This window comes from Nipponia nippon, unplaced genomic scaffold, assembly GCF_047370975.1.
Source record: "Nipponia nippon isolate SJK-2023a ecotype South Korea unplaced genomic scaffold, ASM4737097v1 scaffold_2, whole genome shotgun sequence".
In the NCBI taxonomy this organism is placed as follows: domain Eukaryota; kingdom Metazoa; phylum Chordata; class Aves; order Pelecaniformes; family Threskiornithidae; genus Nipponia; species Nipponia nippon.
The window spans coordinates 36,520,820-36,535,744 of NW_028262336.1; the positions used below are offsets into that span (position 1 = coordinate 36,520,820).

A 14,925-nucleotide genomic window follows, 5' to 3' on the forward strand; every position below is an offset into this window, starting at 1 on the left:
TGCAAGTTTAAGAACGTTAAGACTAAGCATATTTCAGTCACATTCTGTAATTATGTCATAAAGGATGTTCACAATCACACAAAATAACCTACCCCAAATACTCCTTCTAGATTCACCTTCTCCCAGCTATCATTAATGACTGTTCTACAGAAAGGCATAATTAGCTTTTGAACATGGGAATGACTTTACTTTCCCAAATAGGAAAACACACACGTACTCTGACACAGTTTCATAATGCGCTACACTTAAATAAAAGGGATTTTTTTCTTACTCAAGCAGTACCTATCCCAATTTTAAAGGTTAAAGTATATTTCAAATACTTAAGCAAACAGCACCGTATTATGCAAGATTTAGGACACTGAAAACTTCTTGTAATCTATTGGGTTTTTTTATAAAGTAACTATTGCAGTAAATTATACAGGGGATATGAATAAAATAAAAAGATGACAAGAACATTAAATACAATGCCAAGGATTTATACTGGAAAAATAAAAGGGAGAACTTTTTCAGTGTAGCTGTTAAAAAATATGGGACTACCCACATGAGCATATCCATTAAACAAGAGAACTGAAATACATGTTTCCCTATAGCAGCTAAGGTAGTGCTAATAAGTTTATAAAATGTCAACAGTTAAAAAAAATACAAAAACAGAGAAGCAACAGAAGATCTAAAAAGAAAAAAAAAAAGGGGGGGGGGGAGGGAGCCTTACTGCTACTCAGTGACCAAAACATTCCTTATTGAAGCACAGCAAAGAGGTGCACAGCTCAAGCCTTTCTTCTTGCTCGTAACCCTAGCTAGTCAGAGCACATGCAGCCCTGTTCCCCAGCCAAACACAGACAACGGAACAGAGAGGAGTAGCACTGAAAAAAGGGAGAGAAGACGTCTGAAGGTACTCACTCATTCAGACCCGATAAAGCTCCGTGTCAGGGGAGGAGGAAGACTGGGAGGCACAGCAAACTAGGCTCCACTAATGTCACTGCTCATAAACTTGCCCAGAGAAATTCTAGCACCTCCATTTAACATGGGGAAAAGTTCTTATATTAAAGAAAGGAGTCTTTGGTCCATTATATTCTACCAGTTTTCCTTAGAGTGCTGATGTCTGCAAATTATTTTCTTTTCTAACTCTTCCATTCTTCAATAAAGTTTAGTAACTTCCCACAGTACAGTTGAAATGACTGCTTTAATGTACTGGGCTCACGTTACAATTAAAAACAAGTACATGGAAAGCACGGACTGCTGAAGCATATTTCATGTTTACATGATAAGAAGAAGGCCTTCATTTTAAGGAAGGACACATTATTCTTCCAGAGGAACAAACACGACATTACAGTCCTCCTCTTAAGCGTGTGAAGTGCCCAATCCTACTTCTGGGTTCAGCAACCTCTTCTAGGGATCCAGCCTTTCCTTCTAGGGTAACAGTATTCTGCTTCTACTTCTTGAAGATGACATGCTAAAATTCTCAGTGTTGTGCTGAAAACGCATAACAATGAATCATGGAGGGATCCCTTATACAGGAGCTAAATGTCCCTTTCCTCCTCATGAAAGTTAGACAACTAGAAACTGTTACTGATGCACAATTTCAGTATTTAACAAGTGCTCAGCTTAGAGTTAGTTAGTTATCTACGAAAGTTTATTTCAGCCCCCTTTACATCTAGGCTAAACATCTGCTCCACAGGCACTCCAGCTCTGCTGAAAAATACTGAAGGAACAAGCAGAAAAACAGAAAAAAGGTATTCAAGAGAGAATTTTTTTTGTCAGAGCCCACACAAAACACCCCTAATCAAGCCTATCCCGAAGATTAATCTTGCATACAAGAAGAGGCTAGAAATCAAATTATGAAACCAAGATTTTTGAGAAACTAAAACAACCTACTAGTTTTAAAGCAGTAGAACATGAACCATAAATCTGAACCCTACCATACCTTCTACTCCCCGAGTGAGTCACCAGTGAGCAGACATTTATCCTGCGTTCTGTGTTGTAGAAATAGAGTATCTTACCCAAACAGTGCATTAGGGAACTACAAGCAACTTCTCCCTTAAATTAATGAAATGAGTGCAAACCCCTCAAATTACAAACTTTATTCTAGATTAAGAAGGAAAAAAAGAGAAAGTGAATCTGCTGAGCAACAAAAATTTTTGGCCCTATCTGAAACATAGGCTATGCTTCATCAGTGCTATGATTCCATTTATAGGATGATATGCTCTGGTTTATTAAAAAGTGAAAAGAAAGTCACTTGTGTCATGCAACACACTAAACAAGCACTAAAAAACCCCCAAGCCCCGAACAAAAAACCAACACTAACGGCTGCCATGTCATTTGCACCTTTACTTTTCATCCAAAACTGGTCATTCCAAGGTGAGACAATTTTTGTCAGAAAAAAAATTCTACAAATTACTGACCGTCTTTCAACATAGTGTCAGCTTTCATTTTTACAGATACAAGTGATTACCCCATTTCAGTTAAGATGTCCTTTTTTAAACATAATTAAATGAGTGCTTTGAAATCACTCTTAGGCACAGCAGAATGCTGCAAACAATCTTCTGATTAGGAACTTATAATGGAACTTTTCCCATCTAAAAGTTTGCCACTGAAATTCTTAAACCTATGGAATTGTTGGTGGCCAAATACATAGAAACTTCTTTTTTCAGCATGCAAAATACCCCTGAGCATCTAGAAAATGCATGTCTGGACTCAGAAAGAACAGGACCAAGTGTCAACAGCAGGACAACCATTTCATGCTTCACTCTCAACTATATTCATAAAATGACCCAGTCAACCACAGAAAACTCTTAGAAGCACAAAGCAGAGAGATCACATTCAGATGTCTAACAGAATACTGGACAAGTGACTCAAGAATTCCTAAAAAAGGTGCTCATAGTTACGTATCTCCATCATTCTGCCCAGTATTTCATTACTTATTGTATCAGCTTACATTTTTCCTATTAACATCTCTCTCCAAAACCTGGCAATTTACATTATTTGCCTAACAGGTAATCCTTATGATCAGACCCTTGAAAACCCTACAACCTACCGAGTGGCAGACACAGCTTTTACCATCCTACCCCGAACGGGGCGCGAGGGGGAGGAGGTGTATGCCCCAAAGGTACATGTAGCTTTTCAGATCAATCACAGTCAGCTATATTGCTTGATGAGAATAAAAGAATGTTTACCTAAAATAGCTCCACAAATTAAAACACCATCTTTCCACCCAAAGAATTAAAACTACTGGACAGTAAGAAACCTCCTCAGCTCAAGTTCGCTTCAGAATCTGACTTATAAGCCTCTGCCACCTACTGCAGAGCTGACCCTCAATGAATTCATACAGTCACAGTGTACTGGTTTCCTCTTCTTGCAGGTTTTTACAGCCACCCAGAACTACCCACTTTGCAATATCTACAGTTACTTTAACACTGACAGCCTTTATTATTTGCCCCCTAAGAGTTTGCCTTCCTCTCTTACTATAACTAGGGTCAAGGGACAACTCAGAATCGGGACAGGGATGATACTGGGCTTCTTACTCACCCCTGTTTGAGATTCCTTGGTTATACATAGAGAACAGAAAATAGCTTTTACATAGTTACCATGTATGTGGTTTCAGGATGCTATTTTTTTTTTTTAATCTACATCATGTCATAAGAAAATGGTAAAACTTTATAAACTACATAACTGTTTAAGTAATACAATACACAATCTGTCTTCATAACCAGAGTCTAAATACACAACCTAAACAAACAAGTGAGGTGAAAACGGGGAGCAAAATGTCTAGACTGAATGATATCCACCTACCTGTCATGTTTAGCACATCTAATAACAAATCATGCAGTCACAGAAGGATGGCTTTTATGATCTGCTCTAACAAACCGACTTTATGATACCTGAAAATTTAAGAGGCCTTTGAAAGTGATGCAAACATGTAGCAGTTTGAGTATTTTAGCGCTTGAGTGAGGAAAAAGTGCACTAGATACTGACACCATCTAGTGGCACCTTGCAAGGCTAAATGTGACTAACAGATTTTTGGCAGTTAAGAGCAAGCATTGATTTGATGACATACCCCCCAAAAAAGAGAACGTCAAAACAACTCAAAGCTCCATATTCTTCTGTGTAAATCAATACTTGTTTGTTTTCTTAAATAGAAATTCCTTTTTTTTAATGTTAATTTTTAAACAAGCACTAACATTTCTTAGTGCTTATCTGATGTAAAAGCTAACAGTAAGACAAAAAATTAGCTGAAGAACCACACAAGGGAAGCAAGGAAAGGGCACATGTGTTGCTTTAAATATGAAAATGCTTCCAGGAAAGATAGATGTTCATTAAAAACCTACGAGACATATGCAGGTTATGGAAACAGCTCATTACACAGTGCAGGTTTTATCCACAATAGTGTTTTAACCTAGCAAGATGAACACTGCTGAGCCATAGAATTAAAGACATCAAAAGGTGAGGAAATTCCAAGGATGAGTCAATGACCAAAAAAACCGTTGTGGAAGCTAGAGCAGCAAAATGCAGCTCAGGTCTTTTGTTCCAAGGCCTCAGGAAAGAGGTTATTCTCCATTTCCTCCAGAGATTTGTGCTGAAAGTATCAAAGAGACGATCAAAGAAGCCTAAAGCATGTCTTCCTCTTAACACAAAATGAAGGAAGACAGGCATTCGTATATTTAAGAAAGAAAAAAAATCACCAGATAGTCCTCTAAGTAATTTTATTAACAACTACAGATCCTCATCTGGAAAAATAATGCAGCAGCAAAGTGATGAGAAGACCACTGTTCTATGATCACGTCCAACTATGAGCTGCAGAGGAGACTAAGAAGTATCAAATGTGTAAGACGTACATGAATTTGACAAGGAGTTTACTGTTACAGAAAACCTTTAGATAATGAACCCTATGAAACGTCTTAAAATATTGAGATTATCAGTGAAGGAACACAATGGAATGACATGAAGCTCAAAAATCCTTCGAAGAGCGTATGCTGCAAAATGACTTTTAACAATTAAGTGTTTATTTAGAACACTCCCCAAAATGAAAATTTTCAGACAACCAGTCAAAAAACATGGTCCAGCTATATTCTGTAATAACAATCTTCTACTGCTAACCCCTGCCACACACACAGACACTATTTATAAAGAACACTGTAATGTTCTAAGCTTAAGATAACATTCTTGCTTTTTTCTATAGGAATTTCATGTAATGGTTTGAACTGCCTGAAATTAAACCTCTCAAAATTTAACAGCAGCATCCTGAAGATGAAATAAAACAGCTCTGAACAGAAGCAACCCAATTTCTGCCAGTTATTAACAATTACAAACAACAAAATAAAAAAAAACTTAAATCTAAAAATCACACTTATGTGAAACACAGTCATCTTTTCCTCAACTCATTCGGATTGCTGTGCTACTTAAAATCCATTCTAGTTCTTCAGCACTCATCAGTAAATGACAGCCCAGTAACAACCCCGCAACAACCAGCACAACGCTATCTATGCTGCAAGTTCTCTCTCATATTTTGTAAGATGACTCCTACTACTCTGTACCTCAGAACACAGCGCATTGAAATGCTTCCTAATGACAATACTTTCCTTCAAAGTCCTAAAAGACTAAGACATTAACCACTACAGAGAAATTCTCTAAAGAGTTGGAATTATAAGTACAAAGAAACACACGTACATTGTTGAATGCGGGAGTTGTTCTCGCAACCAAACAACTTTACACGAGAACAATCAAAAAATGTTTAAATTTTGGTTTTAAGCTGTATCTTAATAAATGAGCACCTCAATAAACATTCTGTATTTTTTTTTCAGTTTTGTTTTAAATTTTAGCCTAACAATTGCTAAAAAGTGCCCTTGGACTAATTAACAGTATCTTATAAATTACTTACAGTATTTTTATGTTAGTGACTGCATTGTCAAAAGCACTATCTACAAACTAAGAATTACTAAAACTGTTCTGACATAGTACATAAAAACCGTGATCACCACTTGAGTACAGCAATAAGAATTATTTTAGTGTAGTATTTATTGTGTTTTAGTAACTGTGATGTGAATAATTGCATGTTTTTCCCAAATCATTCATTAATTGCATTTTCTACTTCCAGGAATTTTGCTTAGAGAACAGCAATTCAAGGACGCAAACGATAAAAGTATGTCTCCACTTGCGCAACTGCTAGCTGTCCTCCAAGTCACAGGCTGGAACACAGCCAATACATATGACTTTCTACAAAATAGATATAAAGATCCCTACGGAAAACACAGATAATGTCAGAGTCCATGAGCTCATTAAACAGCATTCAGCTAGAACCCAAACCTTAAAGATCACTGTCTACACTCTGTACTCCTTATGGAAACCAGAGTCATGGGGAAAAAAAAAAAAAAAAATCTCCAACTACTGATGTAGCATCAGCTTCCTCCAAGACTAGCAGCACAATAATTTTGGTAAAATCCCAGCCCTCCCAAGGAATGCAGCAGCAAAGTTCACAGGTATATACCATGGAGTCCTAGCTGGATTCACAATGCTGCCAGCGTCCAAAAGCCTACATGACAACTCATCAACCTCCTCTGGCAAAACCCGAGGCTGAGGTTTGACATTCTGGGGCAATTGCGTCACTTTTTTCTGCTAGGTTATTTTTCAGTTGGATCAGTTCCTCACACAGCTGCATGTTCAGCTGTGCCAGCACAAAGCAGAGAGCAGCAACAAGGAGATGGGGGTGCCACTAAAGACACGCCCAGGGAACAACGGGTTTGGAAACCTCTGAAACAATCGAACAGCGGGGAATAGCTGCCTCATTTTAAAAAAAAAAGGGAGGAAGACATCAGATTACAGTTAAGAAAATGCTACTGAGGAAACAGAATAGTTTTGACCGGGATGAGCGAACATTTTCATTTTGGGAAATCCTGAAGCCAAATTCTGACCAGTAATGATCAAGAGGACGAAAGCTGGGCACAGAAACCATCTTGAACATACTTGCTAAGCTAAATCAATCTGCCTTGGTTATAATTGTCTGAATACAAGTCAGTGGCTCATCATATTCAAAATCTGCAAAAAGGTTGATACCTTGCCTAGGACCTTCTCCTAACAGTAGCAGAGTGCAATTAACAGGCCAAGTCAATTTCATGGCTGCAGAGAAAACCCTTCAGCTAACAACAGCAATTCAAACATACTGCATTTTGGGAAAACTACAAGCTGCAGACCAGCTTTGGATATTTTAAAGGCTAGGAAAAAACATTTTGATACTCTAGTCTAACTCAGATATAATACAGAGAAGAAAGAACCTCATCCAGTAATTTCTGATGTAAACTCACAACTTTTGTTGGAGACAAGTACTTCTTTTTTATGAAAAAAAGCATATTAAATCTGGACTTCAGTGGCTACAAGCAACAGAAAACATAATGCACTTCAAGAGAAATTACTGCAACATTTAACAGGCTTCATTTAAAAATATAAACATGTATGCTAGATGTATTTAGACTTTAGCAAGACATCAGCCATCAACTTACTCCACGTTCCAAGGTAGCCTGCCTAACTGATACTCCCTCCATACATGCAGTAAGGGCGGTATTTGCCTGGTTAGTTCCAATAATGACATGCAGTAACCTGCCATGAATCTTCCTCAAGGTCCCTCTTTTCTGGAGTATGACTCCTAAGTCTTATAAAAAAATGACTGACAATCTTTTTTACTGCATTTATAAGAAGGTAATAGCTACATGAAAACACTCACATACAACGAATACACCCAACTGAATGACCCAAGTTCGTTAACATATTTGTGAAAAAATGAGACAGATCAAAACGGAAGAAACTACACACATGAAACCTAAAAGATCTCTATCAACCAAGCATTTCTTCATCTCAGTCACCGACTGTACTTCTGCAGTCACCTAGCAATTCTGTCTGCTTCGCACAAACTATATTGCAAGCGTTTTCAAACAAAGAACACTCTCACATTTGCTTTTATTAAAGACACACCTTTCTACATTACAAAAGTGTACATATTTATTAAAGATATTTAATTAAATAAATAATAGGCTTCCAAGGGGAAAAAAAAAAAGTTGTGCAGCATTAGTCATGCTGGTATCTTGTGATATTTTATTAATTACATCCAATGTATTAAACAGATCAACTTCTCCAGAACTTTGTCCAAGATTAACTTCAGACTAGACAGATGTATAGTTCTGAAGATCATCCTGCTTCAGCATTTTACAGGTCTGGAACTTGAGGACTTAAAAATTGGAGAAAACATACATTAGTGAGATCAAACATTTCTAAACTCCCTTTACTTTTCATATACCAAGCATTTAAAATTTAACTACAATTGCAATTAGAATGTCTGATAATTAAAAGTAACAGAATTTATAGAATGGAATAAAATTTATTTTAACTTTAAATTTATAATGCAACACACCAGCATTCTACTTCATTCAAGTAACAGTAGTAAATTAATTATAGAACACATGCCTTTTTGCATTGTGCATAATACTTTTACAGTCTTTGGTACTGGAGTTCAACAACTGTTGCGAACAAGAACACGTGTCCCTCACTTAATAAAAAACCCCTTTAACTTCCCTTTTCCTAACAATTAAAATTCCTGCAGTATTATTTTCACTACTACCCCATTTCTTTGTAAATACAGCTACACCTTATTTTTTTATACTTCATTACTAATGAAGTTTTTTCACTTCTTGAGACTTCTTTCATGATTGAGATGTGACTTTAAACAGGCATCTAAGAAAATACTAGAGTATTTTAATTCAGGTTTTTAAGGCCTAAACGTTTCTTCCCACACAGTTCTGCTCATGCATGTTTACAGTTCTGGAGAACTGGTATTTTCAACCATCATCTGAATTTTTTTATGCTTGTTCTTAAAACTATATACACAGTACAAAGCAGACTCCCCATCAGTAAACCTCGCCTCTGATCCACAGCAATGTCTAGCCCTGTCACTCTTAACTGTTATCAACTCAACAGCAGAGTTAATACAGTTCAGCCCACAATCATGCACTGTCTTTGCTAAGTAAAATATATCCAATAAGCCATACTGCACTCACATCATACCAAGTTGTATTAGGCTAATCAGAAACAACAGTGTAAGTTGTTTGCAGACAGAGTGGTTGAATTTTCTTTAAAAAATGGAATAAAATAGAATGGAATAAAATAGAATGGAATAAAATAGAATGGAATAAAATAGAATGGAATAAAATAGAATGGAATAAAATAGAATGGAATAAAATAGAATGGAATAAAATAGAATGGAATAAAATAGAATGGAATACATGGGATCAGACCATTCTTCAGGAAATTCTATAGCCAGCATATTGCGATGTTCCCGTCAGGTTTTCCCATGTCTCTGGAACTGGAAACACCAGTGGTTATATTACACCAGTTGGATGGGATGTAGGTACATGTTGTGGGTTCCTAAGATGTTGGTACAAGTTGTGGGTACTAAGGTCCCTAAGCTCCCCATATATTCAACAAATGAGACAGATGCTTCAATCACTCAAAGCCTTCTGAATTTACATACTGAATTTAGGTAACTCCAAATTCCTCCCTAGTAATATCAAATCTAAACATGTGTCACCTAAAAAATGAAGGCGAGGTAGCGTTCCTTCCAGGAACCCTAACTCACACTGGTTTATGCTAGACATAGCGAACAAGTGGACACACAGACACACTGTTATGAAATGGTCCACAGCTAGCCTGAATCACTAAGCAGTGCTTTTGAACTACTATCAGTTATAATTCATTTCCCTATTTCTATGTCCCAAGGTAATTGTAAACCAGTATTTCTGTGTGTTCGGAAAAAGGGGTGGGAGTAGACATTTTCGGGGTGGGGGTGTTCCTTGTTTCCTTACACAAAGTCAAACAGAACTGCATTCATATTAAAACTAAAAAGCAACAACAATGAAAAAAGACATCCCAAAAAATTAAATACTCTGACCTGTTCTAATTAGCCAGGTGGAGTAAGATCCAAAAAGGCTTTCCACTCATCCATACCTCCCACGATCACTGGAAGGGAGGCAGCTATCAGACACTGGGCCTGACACCCAATGTGACACGAAGTGGAAACAGGGCAAGCTGAAGATGTAGCCCTATGTCTCGGTCAGCAACACAGCAGAGTATCTTTGAGAATCCACACTACTACCAAAAAAGCACTCTTGACCCACAAGCAACAAAGCACAAGGGTAGGTAAGGTTCCATGTTCACTGGCTACAATGATGGCACAAAACATTTAAGTAATTCAAAGACTGATGAAGCAGAGACCTAAACCCCCCACACACACCTCCCTACCCCCCAAAATCCCTACATCCAATTCTTCCACTTAGTATTTAGAACAGAATGTGAAACACACTTTAACTGAAGATTTTTGTTTGTGAATTAACACTTTCAGCCTAGCCTTACCTGTTGAGATTGTGGACATATGTGAAAGCACTAAGGCTCCCGTCCTATGTACCTGTGTCTCCCACCCCCCACAGGAAACCTTCAGAGGCGTGCATTCAACTGTTTGTGCGGTCATGTAATAATGAACCAGAAAAAAATGAAGTATGCAGTGTGGTGCTACTGTATAAACTAAACAAACTTCATATTCATACCTGAACCAGTAGTGTTTTGGTTTGTTTTTTTCCAATTAAAAAAAAAAAAAAAAAAAAAAAAAAGAGAAGTTAGAAAACTGTTTTTGTAAAGACATCATCAGTCTTATTCTGTTATGGGCTTTGAAATATAGTACAAACTGAGAAAACAGTGAGTTATCCAAATACTTTTCGTTCTGTTGTGTCACCTCCACCAAATGACAATCCCCCACTAAACATTTATCAGAAGTATTCAAAAACCTTACCTTTTGGATAATCTTCCAATAAGAGGTTGAAGTGACCTAACTGACAAAAGAAATCAGACTCGACCTTTCCTTCAGCTTTCAAAATTAGCGATTCATAGCAGCGAACAGCCTGGGAAAAAGAAATACAAGGTTTTCAAAATTCTATATTTAACTAAAACAAATAATACATTTTCTGTACACTTTCTGCGAAATAACGAAGTTTCTTGTTACTCTGCAAGGCAGTAAGTCTACAAACACTCTCAATAACTTGCAGTTAGCATTACTTTTCAAACAAGAAATGTAGTATTTAAGACAGAACAGATTTGGAAGTTCACAGATTCTAACACAAATTGATAGCAAATGAACAATAAAAGTTTTCTCTGGTTTGTTTGTGGACTCCAGAAACATTCGATTTCCCAAACACAAAAAAAACCCTCTAACACACATGACAATTTTTAACTTAAAAAAAAAAAAATCCATGAAATACAAAAAAATTGATTTTATTTATTCTTTCCAACCTGCAAGAAAGAAACCTCTCAGATTTTATTCTCATTCTTTGTTTGTTTTTTCTAAAGGATTCACATTTCATTCTACCAGTTGTTTCACTAGTTTTTGCTAAACTGAAGAATATGCTACCTCAACATGCTTGCTTAGGCAATTTATATAACTTAGCATATATTTCCTGAGATGTGACTCTTTTCACATACCTCTAGCACATCAAAAAATGCAGTTTACTACCTTCTACTTACTACACAGTTACTGTAGACTAAGTAAAGCTAAAGTTAGAAACATTAATCCAGTTAGAAAAGACTTTTACTTTGAGAAAAATTGCCCTAGAAGTTTTTAAGCAGCACACGCGATCAAACTATGTTCTGTGCTGCAAACACATATTTTTAATAAACTGAATTGATACCTTCTGTTCACCATAATGGTCATGATCTTTAACCTGTTACATTCTTACTTCATGACCCTATTTACACTTTGGGAATGAATGAATGAATGAATCCGTTTCCCAACTTTCTGAACTTCCAGTTTCTTGATTTTGAACATAATAGCCATTAAAATGAAGTAGCTGAATAAATTTAAACGGGATGGAAGGTCCTCTGCACCAGCAGCAGACTTTTGAGATGGTTCTCAAAAGCTTGACAGACTTCCAACGCATTGTAATTCCAGCTGGTTAATCCATGACTTTCACCAACTCAGGGTTTGACTGCGTTTCAGATCTGGTTGCAATTATGAACTGCTTGATTTTTATACATTACAGTAATCAAAGACCTCAATACTTAATCTGAAATGACAAGCTTCGTTAAGTCATTTTATTAAAACTGGAAAATTAAAAAGGGGAAAAAAGATCAATCTGTCCTGTAATACTTAAATCCGAATACTAAATTAGTAGTCTTGCCCATATTTGTGATTTACTTTGTTGCACTTGTATTAACCATCGAAATGAGAAATGCCTACAATAAAATGAGGAAGTGTTAAGAAACAGTTAAAACACACCTGTGCAGAATCCAGATTACTGACCTGATCTGTATTTTAATTTGTCATTTTTACTTTGCTATACTAGTTTTAAAATTATTTTCTTAAATGGTAAGACATAATAGCATAGGCCTTGCTGTACTCAATGGACACAAAGCCATGTATGTGACCAGATGAGTGAGTCTCAGTTTGTATCCCAAGCTTGAGATGTATTACATACGCTTTCACCTACTTCCAAGTTCAGAACAGTCTTATTTTATGGCTTTTTTCAGAAATAAAGTTCCGATGGGTAAAAACAGAGCTATGCTGCTGCAAAACGGGCCTATTAGGTGTATGTGTGGTATTAAAATGATTTAATAAAACCATTTAAATTACGTATTTCAAACTGTAGCTATTTGGCCACATTCTGAAGACATTAAATTGAGAACTGTATTTGTCTCTACATCAAAGAACTGCTGCAGAATTGTTCATTCATGCTGTGAGTTTTGCCTTAGCAAACTGCACTAGAAGGACCGGAATTCTGCTGACAGTTAATCAAAGCTACTACTCCTTTAATTTTATCCCCACCACTATCCTCTTGGAGTCAACCAGCTCTCAATCTAAAGAATACGATCCCTGGAATCAGAAGCAAAGCACACAAGTCCAAAGTGAGTTTCTTAAAATTACTACGTGTGTGTGCACTGATTCTCAACATTCAGGCTCATCTGCTGAACCTGTTCCAATCTGCAAATGTTTTAATGCAGAATCTTGGTTTTTTGCACCTTGCTTCCTCTCCCCACTTTTTACTCTCGTCTCTGGATTTGTACAAATTGTTACACAATTCTTGCTGGTGCCCTTAATGTTACTGTAACAGACTGATCTGCAGATAGGCCTTCCATTTTCTGATGATATGCAATACCTGCTGCAGCTACTGAAGAGAATATTCACACTATGACATTTTCTTAAATTAATATTTTGTCTTCTACAATTCAGTCATTGTTCAGAGCATATAGAAACTGCTACCACAACAGGTAGCTTACAAAAACTGTTGGAGAGGAAGTCAGGGTAGTTTATTTCCTTAATTAGATGGCTACAGGTATTTAAAGGGAACTTGACTTTATGAACAAATATAACAGGATTTTTCTGCACAGGATATTCCAGGAAATTATAAATCACACGCACATAAACAGCTAAGCATCCGGTGACCCTTAACATTTCCTCAGCCCCTTTTTAAGTAAATCCTCATTAAAAGATGCATCACAAGTACCTGAAGCACTATATACAGTAGGGATACAAAAAGCTGCGCCCAAGCCTTTCACACAACTCAGATCAATTCGCAACAAGGCAGACTGTCCCTTTGCCTTAGAATACACTTTAAAGATACTGCTAAGCCATCTTACTAACACCAGCGCAAGGCAAGGCGTAGGACACCAGAGCTGCAAAACAGAACTTCCCCTTTAAGCAACAGTTAACTGTAAGTTAACTTACAGTTAACTGTTACTGTAAGAGCAATTCAACTACACCATTAAGTACACCCTCTCAGTTGACCTCTACCTTATTTGCAACATTATCAGGAAAACACTTGTATTTATGCAAACTTAAATTGTAAAGGTTGTTTCATATGAATTTTTAAAATTCTTCTAGCACATTCTAACAAAATGAAACAGAAACTAAGAGCAAGCTTTACTTTCTCGGCGGGAACACCCAAGTCAACCTCCGAGTATCTGGAGAATAAGCGGTCTGGTCAGTACGTGGTTCTCGTTCTTCCTAGTAGCCAGAGCAGATTCATCTGGACAAACCGACTTATCTAACTTGGTCAAGAAACTTTCTTGCCCATCAAACCCCTGCAGAAACATCTTTAGAAAGGAAGAAGTATTTTTCTGCATAGGCAAGAATTTGTCTCTTAGCTGAATGAACGGATGCAAAGCATTTTGAAGAGGGAGGTCACAACTACACATATCTGTATATGGTTTCTTTGAAGGAATAATCAAAAGATCTCATTTCAGTGGATCTGTAACTGCAAAGGCCATCTATGGCACTACTTGTGTAACCAATTAAAATCATCCTGAGACACTAAGAAGTCTAAGGAAGTTAAAAACCCCTCAGGTTTTTAAGTATTGTTATTTCTCCACATTGTATGGATTTGTAAGTGCACTCAATGGAGCCAGCCTTGAGAATTGCTAGTATTGACAAATTAACAAGGAAGAGAAAGACCCTGAAATGAAAAGGAAGATTGCTACACAACGTTGTACACTTCCTTCCCTTTGTTCAAGGCTGCATGAAGATAAAAGGGAAACCTGAAGAATTTAGGAACTTGGCAAAATAATCACCCGCAGCTGCTTCACAGTGTGGCAACCAGAGCAGAAGCCGGAAACAACTACAGGAATGGCTGCAGGAAAAGAAGCTGGTTTATATGATATGAAAAAATAACAATACTCATGTTGTTTGCCACCTGCTTGATTAAAAGCAAAGTGAAATAATACACTATTGTCAACACTTCTGACATGACAGTTGCAAACCCCTCTTATGACATCATAGTTCATTACTGGGGGCATTCTGGTTTCACAAATTCAAACACCAATTCTTAGGACACATTTAAATACAACATAGTGAAAAAGAAAAAAGCTTAGTGTATTTGTCAACTTGGAAAAAGCTAGGAAAACATTCAT

General features: G+C 36.9%; 1 protein-coding gene across 17 annotated transcripts in view; it reads right to left on the reverse strand.

The window, feature by feature from the left end:
- Nucleotides 1–14,925, reverse strand: part of KDM6A (lysine demethylase 6A) — a 160,654-nt gene that overhangs the window by 112,568 nt on the left and 33,161 nt on the right. For all 17 annotated transcript variants that reach the window (XR_015704580.1, XR_015704579.1, XM_087756509.1 and 14 more), the window contains exon 3: nucleotides 10,820–10,928. Coding sequence is in view for 15 of the 17 variants with exons in the window: in XM_087756509.1 (XP_087612635.1) it covers nucleotides 10,820–10,928 (109 nt within the window). In the remaining 2 variants the exon portion in view is untranslated. The remainder of the gene's footprint in view (nucleotides 1–10,819; nucleotides 10,929–14,925) is intronic.